This window comes from Canis lupus, chromosome 8 (assembly GCF_003254725.2).
Source record: "Canis lupus dingo isolate Sandy chromosome 8, ASM325472v2, whole genome shotgun sequence".
Taxonomy (NCBI): domain Eukaryota; kingdom Metazoa; phylum Chordata; class Mammalia; order Carnivora; family Canidae; genus Canis; species Canis lupus.
In genome coordinates this window covers 30,739,789-30,767,165 of record NC_064250.1, presented here as the reverse complement: position 1 = coordinate 30,767,165, position 27,377 = coordinate 30,739,789, and the positions used below count along the sequence as shown (strand labels likewise).

Below are 27,377 nucleotides of genomic sequence, written 5' to 3'. Positions count from 1 at the left end.
TAAACATCAGCAGGTATGTCCTGGTCTAAGTCTAAGGTCACAAACCTGGTCTACCAGGAGAAGCATCTAGACTCAGCAAGCAGAACTCAGGTGTGAGATGGGAGTGGCAGAGTGTGTTCAGGGCAAGCTGGGGGGCCTAAGCGATAGGGAGGAGTACACCGAGTCCACTGCAGAGGCCTCCTGGCCTCCTCAAGGGTGGTGCCAGCCTGATGTCTTGCCAGCAGGGACTTGAAGGAGAAGTGTTTCTTTAATTGAAATTTTTACTAATATCGTCTAGGTTCACATGCAGGTATAAAAGACAGTACCAGGTTTCTGGGTTTGCTAGGTTTCTCTCCATGGTAACATTTTGCGGAACTATAACATTACCACCAAGATACTGATGTTGACACAGTTCACTGATCTTACTAAGGTTTTCTCAGTTGTACTTGTATCCCTGTGGGTCTATAATTTTCCATATGGTTTTTGGAGAGATTTTAAAGAAGAAAACCAAATGACTTCTCGGGAGGTTTGTGATAATCAGGCCATCAGTCCTAGAGGCCCCCAGATGTGAACTTTTCCCTGACTTCTGCAGGTGCTAACCTGCAGCCTCTTATGGTGGCTCTGCAGTGGTAATGGGTCATGGGAAACGGTGCGTGCAGGTATACACATGCACGTGTGAGTGTGTAGAGGTCACTCCCTTGTCTGTAGAAGTGGAGTGCACACTCTTGCAAGGGCTCACTGGCCTACTCATTAATGCCAGTCCTTCATAGCTATGTACCATGAAAAGCTAGAACCGTGAAAATCTCAGCTAACCCAACCCCAAGCTGCATTTTCACTGAATTCCAATTGTATGCCTCATCCTCCAAGGGTGATGGTATTCATCTGTAGGTAAATAACGCACAGCTAAGTCCAGATTCACCATTTACAGTTGTGCAATTTGTGTACTATACAACTCCAGGGAGCACCATTTTCATGTATTCGTTATAGGTTTTATAGTTATTATGACGAATATCAAATCAATGGCAGAACAGCATCTTAAGTGGATCCTTTTTCTAATTTGCACAAAGTCTCCATATCAGCTAGAAGTGAGACTGTTAAGGCCAAAGAAGGAATAAGGAAAGAAGGTGAGAAGGAATGGCAAGGGGATCGTGTGAAAACACGAATCCTAGAGCATCAGAAGAGTTGACTGGACATTCCTCTTTATGGTAGGATTCATTGCAGACTCTGGCCTGCTTGGAGGAGGCTTGCTTTTGTAGCTGTGGGTATTCTCACCCATATAACCCCTGTGCAGGAGGAAGACAGCAGCCAGGCTTGGTGTTGAGTTCCTTTATACCTGGAGCCACCAATCAGGAGCAGGCCCAATAGAGCCAGATGAAGTCCTTAAATAAAGATTCACAAAGCAAGATGGTAGAGGCAACCTACCTCCTGGGCTTCCTTGTGAGTTCTGTTGGAGGGGCCAGGGGGAGGACAAAGAAGGCAGAAAGGGAAAGCCAAAGAGAAAAATGGCTTAGACTGGCACCAGGAGGGTTGCAGTTAGTGGAGGAAATTGGGAGTAGTCCTGGGGCCCATGGACCAGCCCCATTAGAAAGACCATCATAGGATGTGGTGTCCCAGGAACTTGGACACCCTACCATCCTGTCCTGCGACACAGGCCGAGGAACTTTTTACTTTGCTTTCCTCTCCCTAACTATTTGTCCTCTTGTAAGATGATTTCATTCATTGGCATTCTGCCTCCAGCAAGGTCATCTTCCCAGCCAGCCCATGGAAGAGGTGGGCCGGGCCAGCAGAGGTACAGTCATGGTGGGAGGGCTCACTGCCACTCTGCCCAGCTGGGCCACCCTGAACTTGATGTGCATTTTCTGCTCAGGAAACTGCTTCACAGGCTTCCCACCAGAGAGGATTATTGAGGGAAAAAACCACAGCAATAAAAAGGCTGACGAGATTAACAAGATGAAAACATTAGCAAAAAAACATCAGTTCAGCAAGGTTTTCTGTAAAAACAGAAGAATGGGCTAAAAAAATGAAGCCTTTTCAATGAAAACCTCCCTTTAATAAAGAGCATTTGGCATTCTTGCTACTAATGATGATAACATTAGCACTTAGCAGTTTGATAAGGGCTTCCAACATGCCAATTATCCGAGATATATCAAGCCCCAGGGGAAGAAGGTCAGTTCTCCTTGCTGACGCTCAAAGGCAGAGGGAGTTCCTCACACCCACCAGCCACAGTTGGGTGGGAGGGAGCCTGGGCTGCCTGCAGTGGGCTGAGCTTGGCCTGAATTCTCAGGGCCTGGGAGGCTTCCCTTTTTGAAAAAATTAAGATATAATTTATATACCACAAATTTCACCCTTTTAAAGCATGCAAATCGAAGGTTTTCATATTTTCACAGAGTTGTTAAGCCATCACCACTATCTGATTCCATAACATTTTCAGCTGGTACCTGTCAAGCAGTCACTCTCCACTTCCAGTTCCCTCTGGCCCCTGACAACCACTAATCTATACTGTCTGTCTCTAAAGATTTGCCTTTTCTGGATATTTCATAAATTCCTAAATGGAATTATACACTGTGTGGCCTTTTGTGTCTGGCGTCTTTCATTCAGTGTAATGTTTTCAAGGTTCATCCATGTTGTAGCATAGATCAGTACTTCATTCCTTCTGAGCTGAATGATATTCCACCATCAGGCTATACAACATTTCGCTCATCCATTTCCATCCGTTGGTGGACCTTTGGGTTGTTTCCTATTACTCATTGGGGCTATCAGTGCGCTGACCCAGTCTTCCTGGTGAGTTAGCTGGAGAAGAGAAGCTGGTGGCACCTCCCCACAGAAGTGCCAGGGATGGACCAATGATGCTGTGAAGCTTCAAGGATAGGAGTGGCTAAGGGAGAGAGCAGTGTTTGCAAATGGGGTTCCTGGAACCACGGGGAGATCACATTAGGAGCTATGCCTTCCCATCATCTGTTCAGTCAGAGGCCCTGGGAGGCCTTGAACTAGCTCCCTTCTGGTACTGAGTAGAGGCTTTCTTTGGGCTATAGAGAGCCTTGCACAGGTGAGGTCAGGTGAGTGCAGTCCTTGCTTTCCAATCTGTTCTGTGCAGAGCATTTACTGGTCTCATATTTGGTGTCAGGCTAAGATTGTGTTTACAGGGACTAAAATCTAAAAATCCCTGGTCAGGAGGACAAAGCTCTCTGGAAGCAGCAGCTGATAGCAGCCGTTCTCCCCACCAGTGCCAGATAGCACAAATTTTGGCTGTAGGTGTGCCGACTGCCTATCTCCAGGGTGAGTGAGCACATCCCGACCGGAGAGGACTATTGGGAAGGGTCACAGGAGGCCTCTCTGACTCAGAGCCTCCTAGAGGTTGGCAGGGAGGGGCTGACATCTCTCCTCTGCCTGCCAAACATCCCCAGGGCTGGCACAGAGTCCAGGCTGGAGAAAAGCACTTGGTGAGTACTAGGAGGGCACTGGAGGCCTCCTGGGGCTTTTGTGATGACATAGGGCTTCAGACCAAACAGACAGTGGGACAATCCAGCTGCTTCTGGAGCTCCTCATGGGGCTGCAAGTCCATACGCACATCAACTAGACCACGCCTGTCACACTGTGAAGGACATCTCAGACTGCTCGGGGCTCCAGGCATCGTGGAAGCCATTTGGAACAGGGAGATATAAAAACAAGCAGGGATTTTTGTTTCAAAAATTCTATTTTTAGAACAAGCTGGGATATGCTTGGACCCGACTGGGAGATCTAGTGCCGAGAAGGAAAGAATCCAATTCTGTGGGGGGATGTTGCCACTAAAAGCCATGTCTTGTGTTTCTAACTCCTCCAGCTCCCAGCATTTGGCTGGGACAGCTGCTGTGTAGAACCTCAGTGTGCACCGGGTGGGTGGCTCTGAGGAAAAAGGGACAGCCTTGGTCTCCAGGTTCCTGACTCACCTCCCAGAAAAGGAGGAGCAGGGCATTGTGGGCTACTTGGTGTGGTATGTCTTGATGAGGATCCAGCAGTACCCTGAGGCCATTCTCTTTCTCTGTCCCCTGCCTACCTCTCCTGGTACCTTTCCCGTTACTCCTGAACTACTGCCAGATTGTAGACGGCAGATGGCTGGTAGTTCTCCCAGGCGTGCGGTAAAAAGCAGGGAGCACCCACTTACCTCCCAGGGCGTGCTCGGTCATACTGAGGCACAAGGACTCCAGCCTGTTGTTGATGTCAGGTTCAGTCACAGGAAGCTGGAATTCTGCAGGGGGCAAAGGGTGATGTTGGTGACAGACTCTGAGAACCAGGAGAAGGTATGCACTGCTCCACCCGCCCCACCCTGGGAGGATTCTGGAGACTGTAAGGGTCGGTGTGGAGGTTAAGTCACACTCTGGTTTCAACCAATCGATGAGTCTGTTAGATGCACAGGGTCCATTGTGAACATGGGCGGCTGGAAGAAGAGTGCTAACTAAAAATAGCCGGTCAGAGTCAGTCTGTTAGGCCTCTGCTCAGAACCCTCCAGCAGCTTCCCATCAGGGTAACAGCCAACCCCCTGCCATGGCCTGCCAGGCCCATGTGATCTGGCCCTTATTAACCCCTGCCCGTGTGCAGCTCTCCCCTCCCTTCATTCCATCCCCGGCCCTCTTCTACCCCAGGGTCCTTGCACTGCTGTTCTGCCCAGGATGGCGGTCCCTGAAAAGACCATGACTTTCTCTCTCCCTGCCTTCACATCTCTGGTTCTACTATCTCTTTAGAAAGGACATTATACGTGAGCAGAACTTTCCCAGCCCTATCCCTTTTCTCTGCTTTTTCTCCACAGCTGTCACCAACATCTGGCACATTATTTGCTACCTGCCCTCAGTTGCATGCTCACTTCATTAGAGCAGGACTTGGCTCTGCTGCTCCCAGTGCCTAGAAGCAGGCTTAGTACATTTCTGCTCTGTTACAAGGAAATGGAAACCACAGTATGGCAAGTGCTTCTTCTGAGTCCACAACTGTGCCCAAGTGGCCAATTCTCACGCGGGACTCAGAGTGACTGGCGAGGTTAGCTGGCTAACACAAGAACCCACAGAGGTCTGACTCCAGAGCTGGTACTCGCCTGCATGTGGCAGCGACTCTGGGTGCTGGTCAGGACTCTCAGCCTTCAGCCACTTAGAAGGTCTGAGATGTCTTCTGTGCAGGTTCTCGCTGCCCAGGACAATGCCGTGTACATTCTGACCACCAAGCCCCCTCTACCATCTGGACCCTCCCTATCTCTCTAGGCTCCAGTCTCTCCTCCACCTGAGTGGGAGGCAGCCCATTCTGCTGGGGACCTCACGGTCAGTACCTCCCAGATCTCGCAATCCTGGGAAGTTTTTGAGGGTCTTTCACTGGCTTGGAAGCACCTTGCAGACAGCAACAGTACTTTTATATCGCTCTGAATCTCCCATAATACTCAGCCATGGCCTTCTGGCACATTTCACACATGTCTGTTGAGTGATGAAAAAGAAGGAAACTCTGACAGCTAAGAATTGCGAAATCCTATGGTGGGGGCTGGGGAGCAGACACAGTAGGGTGTGTTCTGAGGGCCTGGGAATCTCAACATTGCCACTGTCCTCATATGCGACTTGGGGAAACTTCTCTTCATTGGGCCATAGCTCTTCAGTCTGTAAGTGGGAGAATGGATCCTGGTGGCCCAAGCTTGGGCCATTTCCTTGCTCCTTCGAGTCTCCACCAGGGGGCACTTGGGGTGGAGGGCAGGATTACAAATGAGGTTAGGTTGGTGGTTTAGTGGGATAGGAAGTTGAAACCAGTGGCTAAACCAAAGTATTTGTTTTCCTTGATGAGCTATACATTTAGGTTTTCTCTGCAATCTGTGTTCCCTATTACTGGCTAATTCAGAGGCAGATGTCATTTCTGTTGTTTAAAATTCTTAGAGTAGATGGGCAAAATGGATCAATATGAAAAGCACTAGGGAGCAGATAGGGTTCTTTCTGACACAAGTTCCAGCATCAATGGGTTTGAAAGGCAACTGTGCCAATTCATGAACAGAGGACTATTGGGCTTTCCGGGGGAGCCAGGGAAAATGGAAGGGTCTCTCCCACCCCCACCTGCTGTTGCTCTCAGAGTAGGGATGGGGCAATTAGACAACCCAAAGGGAAGAGTATTTTAGTATTTTCATCCATTCATGTGAAAATCATATGCATGCAAAATTAGCAGCCTTCAGGGTGTGAAATCTATAAAATAGAAACACAGTTTTATATATAGCCAGTTAGCAAATATGAAAAAAAAAAAACCCTCAGCAATTATAACCATCCATATGCTCATTGTAAAATTTAGTTTACTCTCTAGCACTCCCCTTTAAACAAACACTGTGGAGAGATTTGGATAAATAAAGATGCTCGACATTTGGAGAGAAGTGTTTCAGCTGCAGGATTTCTTGCCAACACGCAGCAAAATGCCATTTCCCAAGCCTAGGACTGCATGTTCAAAAAAGGGGGCTGAGAAATGCGGGGCTCTCCGCTCTAGAATCTCCAAACCTTAGTGGCTGCTCTTTTAGGTTGAAAGTTGGCATGGTTGCTTTTTCTCCCTCAGCTCTTCCCTCTGGTGCGCTAGGGTGTCACGACCCCCACCACTCTCAGTGGCTCTGAAAAATTCTAAGTCTTGGGAGAAGCCCATATGTTCACACTCCAGAGTTTCCTAATAGTGTGACTTTTTAATTGTGTATTTGATAAAAACAGATCCGTGGCATCTCCCCACACATACAAGACAGAGGGAGACCAGCTGGGTGGATAACAGCTTCCATCTCAGGCTAGAAGCCCTCAGCCAAGTGTGGCTTGGGTGGGTGGAACTCTCAAAGCCCCAGAGAAGTATTTGGGCAGCTCCTGCCACCCAGGCATGCACAAACCACCAGGACAGCTCTTGCTATGGCTTCTGCTACCTCCCCCTGCAAGGGCTCATTGCATTTAGCTTGGGCCCCCCAGCAGTAATGGACCAGGCAGACATAGTTTTATGTCTTCAGTAAGGCAAGAAGGAAAGACTGAGCCTTCTCAGCTGTTGTGTAAAGCAGGCCTGTTTCCTTAACTCAGATGACATCTCTGAGAACCAGGAATTTTTCCCCTGACCATCAGACCATTCTAGTATTTAGTGAGGATCCCCAGTTCTAGGATGCCCAGGGTCTAGGCTGACCTGGGACTTTATAATTGTGCCTTTTCAGAAGTCCCACAAGTACAGATCCTTGTGCTCAGGCCCAGGGTCAAGATTCTGGAAGGGAGTAGCCATCCATTTCTAATGAAATGCTTCTGTAGGATCCACCTGGGGAGGGTGGGGGTGGGGGGAAAGCCCTTGCGACTTTTTCTTGGCAGAAACCAGCCATCCTAGCTGAGTCTCACACGTGTGGCACCTGTGGAGCTCTCTCCCAGTCCATGAGGCTGAGGTAAAGAGGCCAGGGTCTTTAGTACTTTAGAATAAGAAATGGGGTATTCTAGGAAAAAAACCTCTAAAATTCTACTTTGCCAATAACAGCTGAGGCTACTTGTTGAACAATTAGGAAGGTCTTTAGGTTAAGTGATAACTGGGGTTGCCGGGAGGAGAGAAATCACGAAACAGAGGCTGAGTAGTATAGGACAGAATTCCTAAACCTGTAGAAGTTTGTGCTGTGAAAATCCTCTGGGACCCATACTTTCACAAAAAAATGATGAGAATATGGTATTAGACAGCATTGTCCCATCTTGCTCTAGCTTGGTCTCTCCAAATTTGATTTTCAGAGGCAGGGGAGCACAGGCCCAGCTCAGTTCTTGGCTGTGATACAACTGATTCATTCACCAACCTCCCTACCTATTATCTGCCAGTCCTGATCAGGATTGTTTGCCTTGGCTTACTAGAAGGCAAAGAACAAATGCATATCAGGTACTTAAGTGGGTCCCGGTTCTGGTCTTTTCCTGGCAAAGCAGCACCTTCCATTCCCCTAATGGACCCAGTGCATAGATGGTACTCTCCCTCTCCCCACTCTTTCAAAAGGCAATTCTCCAGAAGGAATCTGAAACACACCAAGGAGACCATGAATGGTAACAGCTTGGGGCACTATGCTATCATGTATGCAGCATTCAAATGGTGGAAGAAATACAGTTATGAGCTCGTACATAGGGGAGGTTTGCTATGGTGAACGGATATGTCACAACATGAAATGTTGCCATGTAAAGCCCCTTATCCATCTCACATCTGGGCAGTGTAGCATCAAGGGTAGTTTGCAGATGGTTTTGTGAGAGGGAAGGAAGAGACGTAGTTCTGTGAGGCTGCCCAGCCTACCCTTTCCCATGCTTTTTTTTTTTTTTAAAGATTTTGTTTATTTACTCATGATAGAGAGAGAGAGAGAGAGAGAGGGAGAAGCAGGCTCCATGCCGGGAGCCCGATGTGGGACTCAATCCCGGGACTCCAGGATCGTGCCCTGGGCCAAAGGCAGGCGCCAAACCACTGAGCCACCCAGGGATCCTATGCTTTTCTTTTAAAGTCAGCCTCTGGTCCCTCGGCCCTTTCCTGTCAGGCCCTCTAGGTGGTGAGGAGCCTCCGTGGCCTCCCAGTGTTACACCAGAGCTGTTTTGAGATTCTCTCTGACTGGATCCCAAGGGTGGCTGAGCATGGGTCAGCAGGAACAGATCTGCTTCCAAGATGACGTAGTCATTTTGCAAGCAATTTCCAAACTAATTTTCCAGTTGGGAAAACACCATGCCTTTTGGGGGAATGTGACCACACCAGGCACCACACTTGTTCTGAGCTAAAGTCACTCCACTGGTGAGTGTTATCAGACCCTCTCTCCCTTGCTTTGGGAGGACCAGGTTAGTGTTTCTTACTCATGCCAGAGGCCAGTGAGAGGCAGCAATCTAAACTTAGTAGCTCTCTTGGTTTGTCCTGGGAAACATCTAAAATCTGTCCCTCTGGGAATGAATTAAAAAACTACCCCAAACATGGCCTCCTAGGGGGTCCACAAACCCTGTAGATCCATGAAAGATTAGATCGTCTTGCAAACTCAAGCCAGGTGACTGATCAGCTGATGCACAACTTGGGGGCTTGTTCTAGCTCCTAACTTGGGGGCTTGTTCTAGCTCCCAGACTTTTCTATGTATTCTGGAGACATTTAATGTTTTCCATCATTTTAACGGAAGTATTTTAAGTTTACAGAATCAAAACTTTCTTAGAATGAATTGTAGTCTTCAGGATTTACCCATGTGTTTTAACATGGATGTTCTGAAAACATTTAATGGCCAGGAGAAAGCCACTATCCTGTACTGTAACACAGTTTTCTGAGGATTTAATTTAGGGTTTATATATCTCTATTCGATTTTGTGTTACTGTTACTGCTGCTTGGGTAAAAATGAAAGCCACTTGGTACCTTCCTAATTTTGACTCCCTGATCTGATATGTAGAATTTGGTCCTGCCCCCTGGCCACCAGCCCCTAGACGCCTGCTGAACTAATAAGGATGTGCTGCTTTGAGGGTCAAGGCCTATCCCTGAGAAACTTTGTCTGGGCCTGGCTGAGGAAGTTAGATGGGCCTGCTTGTGAACGAGGCTGCTTCCTCAGGGAGAAGGAAAACTGAAAATCATTATTAAGTGGCTGTCTCTGGGAGATGAGATTGGGCTGAGATGGGGAGAGGAAGGGGACAGTCACTTTTCCTTAAAAGCCCTTCTGTATTACTTGATTTTTTAACTCTGGGAACAAGAGGCTTCCTGGGTAGAGGGTAGAAACAATCTTAGGGTCCTAGTCGCCCTGAGCATGAGCAAGCAACAAAGGTGCAGATGAAGGATCTGTGTCTACAAATTCAAATAGTCCTCCTAGGGATGGCCCACCTCTTCCTGGTGGGTCTGCTCTTCCCACTTAAGATGGGAGAATGTGGGAAAGGTATGGTGAGAACAGAGGACTGAGGACTTGGAAGAAGCCAAAAGAAGGTACAAGAGGTTAAAAAGGAGCAAGAAGGCTCCAAGTGTATAGGGCCTGAAGGAGAAAGAGAGTGCTTGGCTATGCTAGGGCTCCCATGAGTCTGCAAGGTGGCTGGGCTGCAGTCCCAAGACTGAGGTCAGGGTGAAATATTTGTTCAAGGTGAAAGATCTCCTCGTGCCCAGAATGTCTTCAAATCTTGTCTAGATTCTCTTTTATTGGGAATGGATGATACATAATTCTGCATGAAAACAAAGGCTGGGACTGCATGACCCAGGGAGAAGACCTTCACAATCCCCAACTTTTATCAAATATTTCTTTCCAGGAAGCTACAAGTATCAGAACAGAGAAAAGGAGCTTTAAAACAAAAGGGTGCAAACAGGAAAGGCTCTAGAAGTCAAGAAGCAAGTTTAAACAGGCATCTGGACCATCTTCCTTTCCTGACACACCTTACTTTGTGGTGGCTCCTCACCTCCCCTTCCTCCTCAGCATCTCCCCACCTCTATTGCTGCCTTTCTCTCACTCCTTTATGCACACTCCTACCCAAAATCTTCCATACATTCCCCATGGAGAGTGGCTGGGGTCGGAGCTCCTCAGCCTTGAGTTCAGAGCCCACCTCATCAGCCACAATCTTTCTGGCTCCTTGGTCTACTCGGGGCTACTGCAGCCTGACCCTTTGGCTCAAGCCACAGCTTCCGGAACTCACTGAGGCACTTCGTATGATTGCAGTCGTGTTCCTTTGTCTCCTTCTGCCTGTAACTCCACCCTCCTCTTTCCACCTCTTCATTCTCTGTCCCCTGAAGCTCAGCTCCAATTCAAAGAAATTTTCTTTCCCACCCAGGCCATAGGACATTTCCTCTCCTGGAACTCCTATAGACTTCTTGTACAGAACATGTCTCTTGCCTAGGGTGAGTCTTTTCTTACAGGTACAGCACCTGTACCTGTCTGATTTTCCCACTTAGAGGGTCATCAAGCTGGATGTAGTAATTGTTTGCATGGCTTTATATTACTCATGGATCCTTGAGGTCACTGTCTGCATAGATGAAGTGTGCAAGCAGTTGTTAACTGTGCGTAACTCTGGTTACTCTGTTTCAGGAGGCATGGGGAGAGGTGCAGCTGACTTGAAGTGCACCAAGTTGCTCTTAAGCCAAGTAAAGGGAAGATGGCTGGTCCGATAAGTCACATTTGCAAGGTACTCCCAAACCAGAGGTAAGTCTCTTAGCTGTCAGTGCCATCAAAGTTTTCTCTTCTTCTGTTTCACTTTCTGCACATCCTCCCACATACACACAAAGCACACACACACACAGACACACATGCGCACGACACATGGAACCCCTCCCAACTCCCCCAGATACCCTCCAGTGATATCTCTGGTTTAATCAATCTAGAAATATGACTAGTATCAAAAATATCCCCGTCAGATTGCAACCGGCTCTGGGGCTCCATGTGCTGGCCCCCAGCCAACCAGCCGCTATTCATGCTGGCAAGGCACAGTTTAAAAAAGGAAAGGCTTCTATAAGCTCAAAAGAATGCGTGGTGACAGTCGAGGCTAAGCACTTTCCGGCTGGGTTCACAGGGGCATCTATTTTGGCATCCTGGCCTCCCCTCCATGTCAAGGGGAAGAGAGGGGGAGAGATCAAGGACAGGGCCCTACCTGGCTGCTGGAACATCAGCATATTCTGCGGAGAAGTGTGCACTGGCAACGAGCGGGTCCTTTGGACTGAGCTGTGGGTGCGGCTTGGCATGCTGTTGCTGCCCCCAGGATTGGCGAACCAGAGGTTCTAGTGAGAAATGCAAACGGAGAGCCATTAGTCCAGATGCCTTGGGGTCAGGGGCGGAGGGGGTGTGGAGCAGGGCGGCCAGCCAGAATTCAAGAGGCAAATACCCCTGGAGAACCCTTTGCTAACTTCTGGAAGAGGCCTGGCAAGCTCATGCTACACATCTACATATTTATAGAGAAGGGGTTTAGAGTCCATTCATTTTCTCTCCCTCTCCAAGCCCAAGGCCTTGCTCAACCCTAGCTTAATCTGGACAGCTCTCTTCCTCACTATCTCCAAAACTCTTTTTATTCCTTTTGTTGCCTTTGCTTTTCCTATCACTTTTTTTCAGAGATGGGAAGAGTTCTATAAATGTTTGCAACGAAGAGCACAAACTATTTCAGGGCTCTCAGTTGATTTTCTTTTTGAGAGTCTTACAACTTACTACAAAGCGAGGGGGAGAAAAAAGAATCTTTCAGCTGGCAATGAGCTGGCACACTTAGCTTGCGTTTATTATTATGTGGGTGTCCTAGTGGTGACTTCCTCTTGAACTGATTTGGGGCTTCCCACAACGGTCAGAAAGTGGGGCTTTCTCCTACGCTGTTGTATATGCCCTGGAAAATAAATCCTGCTCATTTTACCTGGAGCTGTTTTTTTTCCTGTTTTTAAACCAATCTATCATCCCTTAGGTTTCTCATGACAACCCAGACCCACTTGTATCCCTCCGGTCCCAGCCCCAACCTGCAGAGCCCCACAAAGCTGGACACACTGATGGAAGGCATTGGGCAGGGTGGGGAGAACAGGACTGGTGGGTGAGAAGCCTTTGGATAGAAGTCAGCTCTAAATCCCACAGTAAAGACCTCTGGGCAGCCTGGCCTTGAATAGGGAGAGAATATTCCAATTCTCTCTCTGATAGCCTCTCTTAGGCTCCTCTTTGGATTTTCTACCACAGTTGGGACCATGACAAAGGAGCTATTTGCTGTGAATAAAAAGGCTAAGAAAGCTCCTTAGCTGCTCGTCTCTGGAACCCACATCTGGGAGGTGGTGAAGTCTGCTGGGGCAGGTCAAGCAAGGCAAATCCAAGATAGGTCTTGTATTTCCTCCTTAAGGCTCGAATGCACAGAGCCCCCAAGGTTAAAGGTTAAAGTGGTCATAGGGCATCTAAGTAAATCCCCATGAAGCCAAGTGCAGCCAGGTCATTGCTCCGTCTCCCAGGGAAACAGTGCAAACAACTGGTTACCTCTGAGCACAGGGACAACTGTATCTCAGTGCAGCCCTCCTCCACTCCTCTGCTCACCTCGGGGTCATGTAGGGATAGACCCTGAAGCCTCAAGCCCTGAGCTTCAGGCTGCCCACCCTCCTCCCTGGGGCAGAACACACCTGTCTTCCTTGTTTCATGATGGTGGGGTTGGCTGTGGTGTTGCGCTGGGTGGAGCTGACAAATCCACTGGTGCCCAAGAGGCCAAGGCGGGCGGAAGGGACGTTCCGGGAGGGGATCTGGTACTGGCGTGGGTTCCGTCGGCCCATACCGCCGCCCACAGAGCCGGCTGTCGGGAGGGAGTTGGACTGCCCAAAGCCGCGGCTGTGAGAGGGAATGGACAAGTGAAACCCTGTCAGTCACCCACAGCCCTTCCCAAACCCCCAGCTGCCGGCAGGATGCCTCCTGGGAATCTGCATATGTGTAGACAGTTCGCAGGTCTCTCAGGGGCACAGGGTAGTTCTGTTATCAGGAAAGGGCTATGATTAAAATGACAGCTAAGAGACATCTGAGAGTGACCACTCTGTGCACCATCCTGGGCTTTTTACATTGATTCTTCAGTCCTCATGAGACAACCTGTGAAGCAGGTGCTCTCTCCCGTTTTACAGCTGGGGAAAGAAAACAGAGGGCTTTGCAATTTTGCAAAGGTCCCACAGGCAGTGGGAGATGGTGCTAAAATACGAGCCTAGGAGGTTGACCAATGTGCTTTTCAGCTATCTCCCATGCTGGGTCCCAGGGCCCTGAGCAGTATGTGCCCGGCACGAAGCCACACAGCACAAAAGCCTCAGAGCCAGGATCAGTGCTCCTTCTGTCACCCCACAGTCTGTTTCTGATGTCTGCATAGCACAATTGCAGAGAGTAGCCTGGGAGCCCCACTAGGATGTGAGCTCCAAGAGAGAAAAGATGGTGACTGTCCTCACCAATCCTGCATGTCCCATGCCTGAGTCAGCTCCCAGCACAGTGAATGCAGGCTGAATGTACGAATGGGTCCCTGCCATCATGATGCTTTTCCCTGTGGAAGACTTGATCCCATGTCTGGGGTTCTGATTCCCAGGTTGAAAGTAGGGAAGGAGAACGGAGATGATGTTTGCAAGTGCTCTGGACCTAGGACATCGACAGCTCCCTGCTCCACAGACCCTCCCTGAAGAAAGCCAGAGAGGTCCCGTGTTCCTGGAGGCCGCCAGGGACCCTTGGCTTCGCATTCGGACACTGTGCTCCCACTGCTCCAGTGACCTCAGCGGCCAAGAACTCATCCTTCTCCAACATGCCTCAGGTTCTGGGACAGTACACAGCAGCCAGTAGGGTTTCAGGAACCAGCACATTCCTTCCAAGAAGAGTCAGCTTTAGTCATTTGCTGATCTTTAACTCGAAATGCTTTACCTCCAATGGCCACAAGATGGAACAGACTTGCTTTCCCTGCCACACAAGGGAGGCCTATACTAAGCCTGTGAGGAGACAAGGCTGACGTAGTTTAACCAGTTGAAAATGATGGGGGTTGGTGGGGGGGGGGGGTGCTGCAAAATGGTCATTTCTTGAGGAAGAGAGGTGTGTGTGTGTGTGTGTGTGTGTGTTATCTAAGCCATTAGCACAGTTGATCTCAGATAATGTTTCTCTTCTCCCCAGAATGCCTACATTTCCTGGGGGGGAGGAGGCAGAGAAGAGAATTCCACAGGTGAGCTGGCTGCAGCTCATTTCTGGGCTTGTGTCATTCCACTTCCAGGTTTTTGTGACCAAGGAAAAGGTTCCTGATTCCTGTCAGGGACTCACCTACATGTGGTGAGAAGGACACTCATGGGTTCTAGGTCTCTAGCTCATCCTTTTTCCCACACCTTCTTTTTACTAACATTAACTTTTTTTGGTTTGAAAGAAGAAACTTGGGCCAGGAGAGGGTAAAAGTAATTTCACATGATCTATGAGACCTCTTTTGGAGGAAGGACAGTCTGAGATCTAAGACAGGTGGAAACAAGGATGAAAACTTGTCCTTTGGTTTTTTGGAGTTGGAATATTGGCCACCTGGCAGATGATTCTGTATTCTAAGACTTTATTTAGTGCAGATAGCTTTTTTGCTCATTTTCCTTTTTGGTCGGATTTTTAAAAAGTTATTTCATATGCAAAGTACAGTAGTCAATGAGTGATGCTAAAATGATCTGTGCTTCCAGGAAGGCAAGATTATATTCTTGAGCAATATAATGTGGGCAGAGGATTCTGGTATGGGACACTTAGTCACTGAAGAAATGAGGGCTCTAGAGACTCCTATAGTTAGGACGCATGAGCTGGGCGGCACGTGGCGCATAGATCCCAGCACATTTTGGGGTCGGGATAGGGGATAGAATTTGGCTAAGTCCTCTTTCTAATGACTGTGGGGCCCTACTGTGACATCCTTAGTTGGTTATTACAAAGCCAGAGTTGAGGGTTACCACTGCTGGCAACCTTAGGTTACTTCAGACCACTAGGCTTAATGACCTAATCATTCTTTCTGGGGAGAGAACAAAGTGACAATTCAATGTTCATTTCTCATTCTTTTGCTCTGTCCATCTGTGTCTTTCTCTGCTTGCCGAAATCTAGCCAACTGATTTCATTACCTTGAAATGCATGAAAAGGCTGATAAAATAACATTAATAAGAATCACTTAATTTGGGATTTGTGATCATTCAGGCAGGGGCTGGGCTGCAGTTACCTTTGTATTATGGGAGAAACAGATTTTCAAAGCAAATTAATAGCACAAAAAGATCCCAGAAGTAATAGCTAATGAGAACAAATTATTTTTCTAGCGCTTTAGCAACTTCCAATTGAACATCCACAATTGATGATTGAATTCATCCTTATCAAATCAATAACAACAGGTCCCTCAAGATTCCAATACGGCAAACCTTGGGTAGCCCAATACAAACGTTAGTTAATAACACTCCAGAGAGGTCAAGGTTAACGAGAACTCTGATATGGACCAAGGACAAAACAGAGCAGACAGAGGCAGGGGGTGACACTTTGGGGAGAAGCAAAGCTTAAAAAGCTGCCTTCCTCTTTATCCTCTAAATTCCTTCTTCCTCTTGGAACTTGTGTCCTGAGGGCCTGGTGTTGCATGAGGGGTCTGGAATCTTGTCCTCTCACCTGAGAGATATATTGCTGCCCTTATAAGAAGAGAGAGAGCCTGGGAAAGCAACAGTCCCCAGGGTAGCAGGCCTGGCCTTTCACTTGGGTCCCTGGGAATCCTCAGGGTACACAGGTGGTCCAGTCCATCTACCCAGGGAACTTGGGGGAGGGAGCTGCCATACAGCATGCCACTCTGCCTGACTGCTTTTTCGGCCTGGCATATGTAGCGGTTAGAAGAGCAGACTCTGCAGCCGGTGCTGGCTTGCCTGGTCCAAATCCTAGATACCCCTGCCTACCGATTCCTCTGTAAATTGGAGTTAATAATAGCAACTCTACCTCATATAGTTGTTGCAAGAATTCAACGTATTAATATTCCTAAAATGCTTGGATACCACTTGGCACACAGTAAGTGCTAAATGTTCGTTTAAAAAATAACAGTGTTATATATGCTGGAATGTGATAACACTTTAATTTTTACATTAGTCTTTAATGAAAACTTTTCATAAATCCGAACTATCCTTATCTCCCTTAAATAATATAAAGCAGTGATGTTTTAAGGCACACTTATGCAAATAAATGCCAGAAATTTTAACAACACAGAGCTTCTACATATGCACTGAGAAATTAATTCAGAACTTTTTAGGTGCAAATGAAAAGATTATTTATCTGCTAATGTTTAAAAATGTAAAACAGAAAGTTGATTTTTCAGAATGTTTATACCATCATTCTTTTGTCTCCGCCCCCCCCCCAACTGTCTGTCACTGTTGAAGGCTTCAGGAACCTACATCTCCCCCCTTGACGCCTCCCCCAGATTGTCACACTGTAATTCACCTGTAATATGCAATTGGATTCCTCAATTTAAAACCAGATTAAGGTAATGGGTTCTAAAGTACAACAAGGCTTATTTTTAACTGCATCCAAGAAGCTGAAGTACTATGAAAAATCAAGAATGGTACTGCTCCACTCTTAGATTGCAGCTCAGACCAAAATAGACCAGCATTGGGCTCTTCACCCTGCCACCAACTATAATTAGCTAGTCTGCAGGGAGAAGGGAGAAAAAAATGACACTACCTCGTAAGGTGCTGATAGAATAACCCATTTTTGTCCTCTCAGGGCCCCCCTTTGTGGATAAGTCACAAAGTGTTTTGTGGGCATTCACTCAATCATACCCATCTCCCCTTGATGCCCATCCGGACTATTACCGTCATTTTGATCACGTAAAATGCGTTATAGAAGATCACGTTCAGTTCTCTTTCTGGGAACACGTTCTCTCTGTAGCCTTCTCCCAAGCCCATCTGTTTAAGAAATGTGATCTGGAACTCCCCACGGGGCATCTTTGTGGACAAGGAATGATGCCCTGCCATTGTCCTGCCCAGGGACCCAGGCAGGCAAGGGTGCACCAGGGAACCACCAGGCATTGAAAGGAATGAAATCCCAACATACTTTCTTTGCTGTCGATATCCTGATATGTCTAGAAGGGTTTTCCGAGGGAAAGACCGAAAGAGCTTCTGCACCTGCTGTTTCCATGACAACAATCTTTTTTTCTGAGTCTCTGTAAATGCCTGCAAAAACAAACAGGACTTTTTAATGGGTGGCGCAGCCTGGCATTAGGGGGAGGAACACACAATTAATAGGCGGGAGGACATCAGAGTCTTTGCAGCTGTCTTTTCTTCACCTGTTTCCCACCTGGTCCAAACAGCAGTCAGTTTCACTTGGGAGCCATCTGTACTGACAGTGCAAGTTATTTGACATTGGAGGTACCTGGTAAAGTATATGCATTAAGCTTTTGACAACGCTTGTTTTGGTTGTGTTTCTGGCAGATCCACACTCACCTTCCTCTTCCTGACTCTATTCTGGATTAACCAGGAATGAATTGCAAAATGGATTGTTGAATACTCTAGCTTTTGCAGGCCCCCTTTATTTTCATAATCAATGGAAATGCTAAACCACTCCAAAAATCAATCTGCTTGATAGTGTGTGGTTAGCCTAGAGTGGTCTGTAGGTTTTCAAAAAATGGAGTATAGTCTCTGCTATCCTATCCTATCCTATCCTATCCTATCCTATCCTATATACTATAGATCAGGTTTGGTGTGCTGGGGTTTTTGTAGGGCACAGGGCTTTGTTGAGAAATCTCAAGGGGCCCCATGCCCTACAAAAATCCCAGTGCACCAAATCCTGACCTAAACTTTGCCTAAAGTCTAGGAAAATGGGTAGATCTGATGCCTTCTCAAATCTTTTTAGTAAAATTGGCATTGAGGGGGAGTTTTGTCTGCTTTGTAACACACTGTCATGTATATCTTTTTTTTTTTTTTTTGTACGCTAAAGCCTGGGGGAATGACTTTACAGGGGTAATGAGTCCCTAAGGCAGAGACTCTCAAATCTGTCATATAAAATCCCTCAAGACTATTAAATGCAGTTTCCTAGGCCCCTTCCCACACACCTAGAGCCTGATTTAATAGATGCAGACAGGAGTCCAGAAGATGTTTGCAGCAAGTGCCCTGGTAATTCTGTTGCAAACGGAACATGGACATGCACCATTCTAGATGGTTTGAGGATCCTACATGCAATATAGGAATGCCCTGTCAGGTGCCTAGAACTGTGGTCCACAAGTTGTGAGAGATCCATCAGATTTGATTGATTAGCAGTAACAGTGATGGAGATAACATACCCATATAGTTTTGTCAATAAAACGTGAATTCCTTTAAGTAGCAATAAACTATTACTTAGAGTAGCAGACTATATGACTCTTTCCCATAAAGGAAACAGATTCCTTAAATAGAGAAAACATGACAGCTTAATTTTCTCCTGATGACATTTAATCTTTAAGGTTCTAAACATAGGAGAGCTATGTGAACAAAAGCAAAAAGATGTTAGTTATATTGTGAAAAAATTATTGTCTTGCAAACCCCTTCCTCCTGGATGACCTTAGCCAGGTGCCTTTAAGCATATTCATCCAGGAGGGCTACCCAATCAAGGGACTCCAGGCCTCCCTAAAGAGGTGCAGACAACAAATAAGGTACATGGTGGGTTGGTCTCATGGGTACGAGGTAAGGACATGGTTCTACTTTGTGGTCCCTTCTCATTTGTTGGCAATACTTGGTGAGTGTCCAACTATACACGAATGCCTCTAAAAACCTGAAAGGCAAGCATTTCTGCTGGACGAATAAAGAAAGAGATGGATAGATTCTGCTTTTGATTGGCTTATTCTGCCAAAGTTTGAGTGAGAACACAGGATGCAGGGATACTAATCTAGATGACTTGGGAGAAGAGAGTCCAGTCCAGGTGGTCAAAGGAAGGCTGGGGATGTATGATATGGGCAGGGCTCAGATCCCTGCACACCCTTAAGCAAGTTCCTTTACCTGACACTGTTCCTTCTAAAAAGCCTGGATAACATCTCCCTCAAAGAGATGTTGTAAGGGTTAAATGAGATAACACATGAAATGCACTTAGACTATGTAGGACATGCCTGGCTCTTAGTTAATGGTTCAATAACTGTGGCTCGTAGATAATCTAACCAGGTTTTTGTGGTTGCACAGACCAGCCCTTTATAGTGGTGGTATATGCCATATTTGGCATTCGACAATCACCTTTAGTCCCAACAAATGACTTCAAGTTCTTAAAACTATAATACCAGGCTGGGTCTGGAGCCCAGCCTGAAGGACAGCTGGCCTGAGTTTCCAAATGACAAGAGGAAATGGCTCACTTTATAGACATGCATTCAAAGTGCCTCCAAGGACACCACTTCATACATGACATGTCCCGTGGTGGCAAAGAACATCCAAGAAGATGGAAATATTTATACCCTACCACCACCCAGGGAGGTGAGCTCATTCACTCAGAACTGGGCATCAGGCTTATTTAGTTCCAGGCTGCGGATAGGATTAAGCCCCTCAGCCATGGTTGGTAAGTGTGATGGCCACTTCTTGGTCCTGGAGACTGCATCTGAGAGGCATGAGAGGAGCTAGGTCATGGCTGGCAATGAGGGATTTCCAAAAGCTGGTCTCTGTATGTGCCTGCAAAGTAGCCCTCCATTGTGAGAGCTCTGCTACCAGCCAGGATGACTGACCCCTCACCTCAGCCATTCTACTGGCAACTCTAGATTGGGCTGGTAGCAGCTTCCTCAGGGACTGGAGGGGACGGAAGCTTCTATTATATAGATTGACATAGCCAGTCAGCCACTTCTGAGTCTTCTTTTCCTGTCAGGGCCAAACCAATGAGTCTGTCTGGAGGAAGGTATATAATATGCCCTATAGCTTTTGTGGCTGCATCAAAAGGCTCATAAAGGGTCAAGAGCCCATCTCTATAGAACCTTCTCGAGATGGCGAGGAGGCAAGAAGCCAGGGATTATAATCCAGGAGACAAAGTGATTGATCTCAGAAATGAAATTCAGAACTTTCCTTTCCTCCCTTTTGCTGCTCTAGGGAATTGGTCCCTTTGATCCTGGGGAGGAAGGAAGGTGTCTAGGTTTGGTCAACACCCTCCCGTCCAGTCAGCTAAGGAATGGCATGTTCAGACTGTGAAAGGGAGTCCTGTTTCATGGAGCTCAGGTGAAATTCAGCCAGGGATGGAGACTGCGTGCTTCAATGGGGCCTCAGAGGGAGAGTGTGTTCTGCCCACATAGAATAACCTGAGCCTGTGGAAAATTATGCAGACACGTTTCCTCTTTCTTGAACTAAAATAATAATAAGTCTTGCACAACATTTTCCCTTCCAAAGCAGAGTGCAGGCCCCTCCATCCCGACATAAATTTAGGCAAGCAGACATGGCATGAGCTCCTTTCTGCTCATGACTCCCATCAGCCAGAGGCCCCTCTACTGCAATTGGGGCCGCCTGCCAGCAGATGAGTCCACGTGGTGCCATCTTTGCATTTAATCACTTGGGCAGGCAGGGAGAAAAAAACCCAGGCATTTCCTAAATATTCTAAGGAAATGGTAAGGAGAGCCAGGCTGCCCAGGGAGGGCATGCATGATGGCAGGAAGGCGAGAAGCATCAGGCTACAGCTTCAGGGCTGGCGGAGGCCAATTAGGAAGTCTGTGCACCGTCCAACAGAGGCAGCTGGAGGGCTCATTATTTTGTCTTGTGGGCTCAGCAGACTTGAGGCAAGATGGAAAGTAACTTATAATGCGTCCTCCAGTATCTTGAAGGCTAAGTGTGAGCATGGGCATGGGAGAGGAAGCAAGGCTCTAGTTTGCTTTACAGAAGTTTAAATCCTCCCCTGCTCAGGCCCCTCAAAGCCCACTCCAAATGTTCCTAGTAAGACAGAGCCCTCCAAAGGCTGTTCTCTCTGCCTGGGGCATTCCTACCTCCTTACATATTGAGTCTTTACCACCACAACTGCAGCTTGCCTTTCGGGCCCAGCTTGGAAGCAATTCCTCTGAGGAAAAGCCATTTCCAATTCTGGGTTTGGTGGCCTTGCTCCTCATCTGGGCTCCATGGGAAGCCAGAACAGCCTTATCTTCATGTGTGTGATCACCTGGTTTTCTTTTACCTTTCACTACCCTCACACCATAAGCAGCTACCTAGCCAGGGACAGGGCCTAGGCATTTAATCTAGATCTACGGAATGAATGAGTTCTAAAATCCTTTAACACATCCTTGCCTTCTCTTCTTCCTGTCACTTTTTGCTGGCAAAACACTTGCGGTATCAGGATTAAAAATACCAAAGGGTGAGTTAGGGGCTGGGGAGAAGGCCACAGAAGAATTTGCACTGTTGAGAAAGAAAATAGCAAAAAAGGGAGAGTTCAGGGGATTGTGGGGCAGTGGGTGGGAAGGAAACCCAGAAGGAGACCATAACCTGTTCATGAGGGTACTGGGTAGTCAGATTGTGGACAGGTGGAGGGCCTAGCGAACTGGCCTTAGACAGATGTGCCTGTGTGGCAGCTGGCAGGGTGGGGACATTGTGAGCGGCGTGCTGGGGAAGGGGGACAGACCTCTGTGCTGGGTGTTTCCCTTCACTGCACTTCTGGGGCTCTGAATGCCAACTCAGCAAATGTGAGCAGAGTTAGGGGCCTTTACCATCTTTTTTTTTTTTTTTTAAGATTTTATTTATTTATTCATGAGAGACATACCCAGAGAGAGTGAGAGACAGAGAGAGAGACAGAGAGACAGAGAGACAGAGAGCAGAGGGAGAAGCAGGCTCCATGCAGGAAGCCTGATGTGGGATTCAATCCCGGGTCTCCAGGATCATGCCCTGGGCCAAAGGCAGCACTAAACCACTGAGCCACCCGGGCTGCCCGGCCTTTACCATCTTATTCTAACATTAAAATTCCACAAAAGACCTCAGTGCTGTGAAGTTTATCCAAAGCCTACACTGTGACTCTTATCTCTGTGACTCTTTGGAGGGGGTGCTCCCAAGAAGCCACTGAAGTCTTGGGTCTGAGGCACAAGTCCCTGTCTCCACATGTGCTTCAGGGCAGCTTCCAGGGCAGGCGGCTGCCCTAGCCAGCAGCACCCAGGATCCACCTGGCTCCATCAGGGAGATTGTGCTAGTACTGAGTCTAATGGGGCATAGCTCCAGCCTGCCTCAGTCCTTCTTCAAAGGGACATGTTCCTATAAAAATCCCAAATCGAACCACACGGAACATAACATAAACACATCATTTCTTTTGTACACTCTCCAACCTTCTTCCAAGTTGCCCTGAGCCAAATGGCAAAATATCTCAACTCAAAATTTTAAAGACTGTTAAACGCCAAGGCTAGGTGGCAGGGCTGTGTGTTAACTACCTGCCAGGCTTAGTCACTCAGGGATTCTTCTGGCACCAGAAGTTTCTCTCAGGCATTCACCCTCACATCAGAGCTTAGTCTGGATGACTCTCTAGATACCCAAGTATCACAAGCTGTTGCTTAGGTTTGAAGCCACCATAGCCGAGTTCTGCCCAGAGTATTATTAATGTCTCTCTACCCTTCAGAAACAAGTTGTTGGAGACCCAAATGATCACATCACAGAAATGCTGAGAACCCTTTCTAAACAATGAGACAAACAATTTTGTGAAACCCATTACTACTCACCTCATGAATTAGACACTTGTCTATGAGCTGTAAATAGGAACTTATATTTTCCTCATCAGGTCTGGAGACCAAGAGCTGTGTGCACACTGTGAATTAAAAAAAAAACAAAAACAAAACAAAAAAAACAGAAAAAAGAAAAGAAGAATTAGAAACATGTATACCCATTCTAATCTCTGAGATCCGCCCCCGATTTCCTTTCAGGACTAATATTTTGAGAAGTATGTGTGCCTGTGGCTTTACGTAAGGTTCACAAAAAAGGCCAGAAGGCTCCTCATTCCACTGAAGTCAAAGGCTTGGTCACCACGGGAGCCCTCGCCTCGAGAAGCCCCTTTGGTTAATTCCAGGCATACCATTCTATATTAAGCCTTCTGCAATCCGGCCTCAGACAGACACTCTGGGAGAAGAAGAATGTGGCCATGTCCTGAGCTCTATCTCTGAAAGAGGCTCCTTTTGAGAAGGTAGTTCAAAGGCATCAAAGACCATCGACGTTATCAGAGAGCAATCTCCATAACTTGCCGGATGAACTGTGCGCCTCGTCTGGAGGATTCAGGCTCTTGCACATCTTTGAGGCTGTGAGGTGTGTGGGCACACACAGGAGCAGGATGCCTGCTCAGTCACTGGAGAGTTATTTTTTCAAAGTGATAACACACATTTAGACAGCCACAGGTTCACTTACACACTCAAGTAACTGAAGGAATAAAGACAGAGCAGTACTCTCTGTACACACACCCACTGGGCTCTCCAGGGCCACACTAGCGTGGCCCATTCTAATCTCACCCTGGAGGCTTTGATGCTCTGATTTTGACAGAGGTGTTTAGAAGGTCATGGTAGAGGTGGCTGGACAAAAGATGTCAATTAAAAGTGGAAATGTCTTGCAGTCAAGCTCGAAACCTGAGCATCATGATTCCTTCCTCTCCCTAATCCTGCCTAACCAGTCTGTCACAGTTCCATTTATATCGTATCTTTGCACAGAGATTCCCAGTATATAGCATTGTTTGTAATAACAAAAACTTGAAAACTACACATACATCAACGTCCATTAATTGGAGCCCTGTTAAATTATGCCTTATGCATACAGTGGAACAGTATGCAACCTTGAAAAAAGAATCCGGGGGCGCCTGGGAGGCTCAGTCAGTTAAGCATCTGCCTTCGGCTCAGGTCATGATCTCAGGGTCCTGGGATCAAGTCCTGCGGCAGGCTCCCTGCTCAGCAGTCAGCTTCTCCTTCTCCCTCTGCCCCTCCCCCTGCTCATGTGTTCTCTCTCAAATAAATGAATAAATAAAATCTTAAAAAGAATCAGTATGATATTGATAGAAATATTAAAAATATATAATGTAGAAAAACAAGGTGCATAAAGACATGTAAACAACACCTGTTTGTGTGTAAAAAGGACACTCGTGCTTGTATATGAATATTATAAAGTTTCTGAAGGGAGAAGCCAAGCCTGTTTAGAACACGCACCTCATGGGAGGAAGATGGCAGGGCCTGGGGGACCGGTTATTCTTCACTTTCCATCATTTTGTTTAGTTTTGATTTTATGCTGAACATGAATTTATTGTGTAATTAATTTGAAAGTAGCTCAAGTTTAAAAAGAAGCCATGCCAAAGGAGTTTGGATCCTCTGAGGACAGAACCCGCCATGGATTATACTCAGGTTTCCACCTCCTACATGTAGCTTTACCCATGAGGTCATCTGTTCTAATCCCACCAGCAAAGAACCCACTCAGAGGTAGGAGGTCAGGAGGTTAAGAGGGCTCAGAGGTGAGTTGGGGGAGACCAGGGACTCACCCTGGCCATCAAGCTGACTGGCCTCTCAGCTCAAAGGGATGCTACAAGTTGTCTCCTCTGAATCAGATTTCTATGGATCTAAGTCTTTTTTAGGACATGTATACACAGGGAGTTTCTCACTGCACCTGTAAGACTCAGGTGTCCATTTCTTTTGGTAAGAACTTGATTCTTTAAAATGATTGGGCAATAAAGAAAAAATTGTTTCTCCTTCCCAAAGGAGAAGTAGCTGGTATTCACTACATTTTAAAAATAATCACACTTTCTTATGAAACATTCAAGTACAAATTATTCTAGTATTGGACTTTTCAAGGACTATAATCAGGGCAACCCGGGTGTGATCCTGGAGACCCAGGATCGAGTCCCACATTGGGCTCCCCGCAGGGAGCCTGCTTCTCTCTCTGCCTCTCTCTGTGTCTCATGAATGAATGAATAAAATCTTAAAAAAAAAAAAAAAAGGACTATAATCACATAATCACTGTGCCATGCACAGGGGAGGCACAGGGCAGTCCAGGTAGAAAGAGTGCTCTTACCCAAAGGACCACATGAGAATTCTGTCCTGCTTTCCAGACAGGCACAGGGCATGGCCGTGGTGCCTTCCAGGCCTGGTCTGTAGTAAGGGCTGACTTCTGCCTGCAGGCCCAAAGGCCCAATGAGCACTCACTCTACTAGGAGGGCCCAGCAAGCCCTGGTCTGAAGGAGTGGAAGAGAAAGGAGACAGGGTTGAGGAAGAGGCCTTTAGGGGCCAGAGGGATCAGAGTTCAGATCCAAATGATGACCTCTGAGCCTCACTCCGATCATCTGTAAATGGGCTAATGACATCAACCCTGACAGGTTGATCCAGCATCCGGGGAGCCCCTCAGGAACCAGGAGCTCTGGTTAGTGGTGTAGAGTGAAGAAAAGGGGGAGGCGTGAGAATCAGGCTCTACCTTTCCCCATGACTCGTGTGAACTGCCCGGGTAGATCCCCCTCCGGCAGGGGGGCGACAGCCATCTCCCCATCACAGCTACTCAGCTGGTGTGGCTGCAGCCCACCACTGGCCCCAGCGGAGGTGTTGGCCGTGGCACTGCTGGCCGAGGCACTGTCTTTGCAGTCGGGGCTCTGGCCCTCAGGGCCCATCAGTGAGGGTGGGTGTGGAGCCTGGGGCTCCCGGCGGCGAGCTTCGGGGGTGGTACTTGGGGAGCTGTAGGCCTTGATAGGAGTCAGGATCATCTGGTGCAGTTCCTGGAGTGGTATGCGCAGGTTACCCCCCTCGATGATGTCCTGGATGGTCAGAGGGAGAAGACCTCTGTTAGCATCAGCAATGGGGGTGGCCTCCCCCTTGATGCCTCCCCTCCCCCGCCCCGAGTGGTTCCCAGACAGGACTCCCAGCTGCTGGCCCCTTCATCACAACATTCTTTGGAAATGCAATCACCTTAGTTTTATCATTCTATTAGACCAGGTAGAAAACTTGGAAAATACAAATAGGCACAATGAGGAAAATGTACATCACCTGAAAATCCCACCATCTAGAGGTGATCACTAAAATGATTTTCAGATAAAGGGCTAGTTTCCAAGATCTATAAAGAACTTCTTAAACTCAACACCAAAGAAACAAACAATCCAATCATGAAATGGGCAAAAGACATGAACAGAAATCTCACAGAGGAAGACATAGACATGGCCAACATGCATATGAGAAAATGCTCTGCATCACTTGCCATCAGGGAAATACAAATCAATGAGATCCCACCTCACACCAGTGAGAATGGGGCAAATTAACAAGGCAGGAAACCACAAATGTTGGAGAGGATGCGGAGAAAAGGGAACCCTCTTACACTGTTGGTGGGAATGTGAACTGGTGCAGCCACTCTGGAAAACTGTGTGGAGGTTCCTCAAAGAGTTAAAAATAGATCTGCCCTACGACCCAGCAATTGCACTGTTGGGGATTTACCCCAAAGATACAGATGCAATGAAACGCCAGGACACCTGCACCCAATGTTTATAGCAGCAATGGCCACAATAGCCAAACTGTGGAAGGAGCCTCGGTGTCCATCGAAAGATGAATGGATAAAGAAGATGTGGTCTATGTATACAATGGAATATTACTCAGCCATTAGAAATGACAAATACCCACCATTTGCTTCAACGTGGATGGAACTGGAGGGTATTATGCTGATTGAAGTAAGTCAATTGGAGAAGGACAAACATTATATGGTCTCATTCATTTGGGGAATATAAATAATAGTGAAAGGGAATATAAGGGAAGGGAGAAGAAATGTGTGGGAAATATCAGAAAGGGAGACAGAACTTAAAGACTCCTAACTCTGGGAAACGAACTAGGGGTGGTAGAAGGGGAGGAGGCCGGGGGGGTGGGGGTGAATGGGTAACGGGCACTGAGGGGGGCACTTGACGGGATGAGCACTGGGTATTATTCTGTATGTTGGCATATTGAACACCAATAAAAAATAAATTTATTAAAAAAATAAAAATAAAATGATTTTTTCACATTTCCATCCCTGGCTTCTTCAGTGAGTTTCTATAAAAAAAAAAAAACATTTGGATAGTGTACATGCATACCCCTAAGAAGCTGTATAATAAAGTTGGGTCATATGTAAGTTTCTGTCCTGTGTAGGATTTATTTGTTTTG

At 47.2% G+C, this 27,377-nt stretch overlaps 1 protein-coding gene across 4 annotated transcripts in view; it reads right to left on the bottom strand.

Moving 5' to 3' along the window:
• SAMD4A (sterile alpha motif domain containing 4A) overlaps positions 1 to 27,377 on the bottom strand; it is a 216,675-nt gene that overhangs the window by 5,774 nt on the left and 183,524 nt on the right. For all 4 annotated transcript variants that reach the window (XM_049113199.1, XM_025443464.3, XM_049113200.1 and 1 more), the window contains 6 exons: positions 25,678 to 26,011; positions 22,965 to 23,050; positions 17,402 to 17,520; positions 12,991 to 13,192; positions 11,508 to 11,634; positions 4,121 to 4,204 (listed from right to left, as the gene is read on the bottom strand). In XM_049113199.1, the coding sequence (XP_048969156.1) occupies positions 4,121 to 4,204; positions 11,508 to 11,634; positions 12,991 to 13,192; positions 17,402 to 17,520; positions 22,965 to 23,050; positions 25,678 to 26,011 (952 nt within the window). The remainder of the gene's footprint in view (positions 1 to 4,120; positions 4,205 to 11,507; positions 11,635 to 12,990; positions 13,193 to 17,401; positions 17,521 to 22,964; positions 23,051 to 25,677; positions 26,012 to 27,377) is intronic.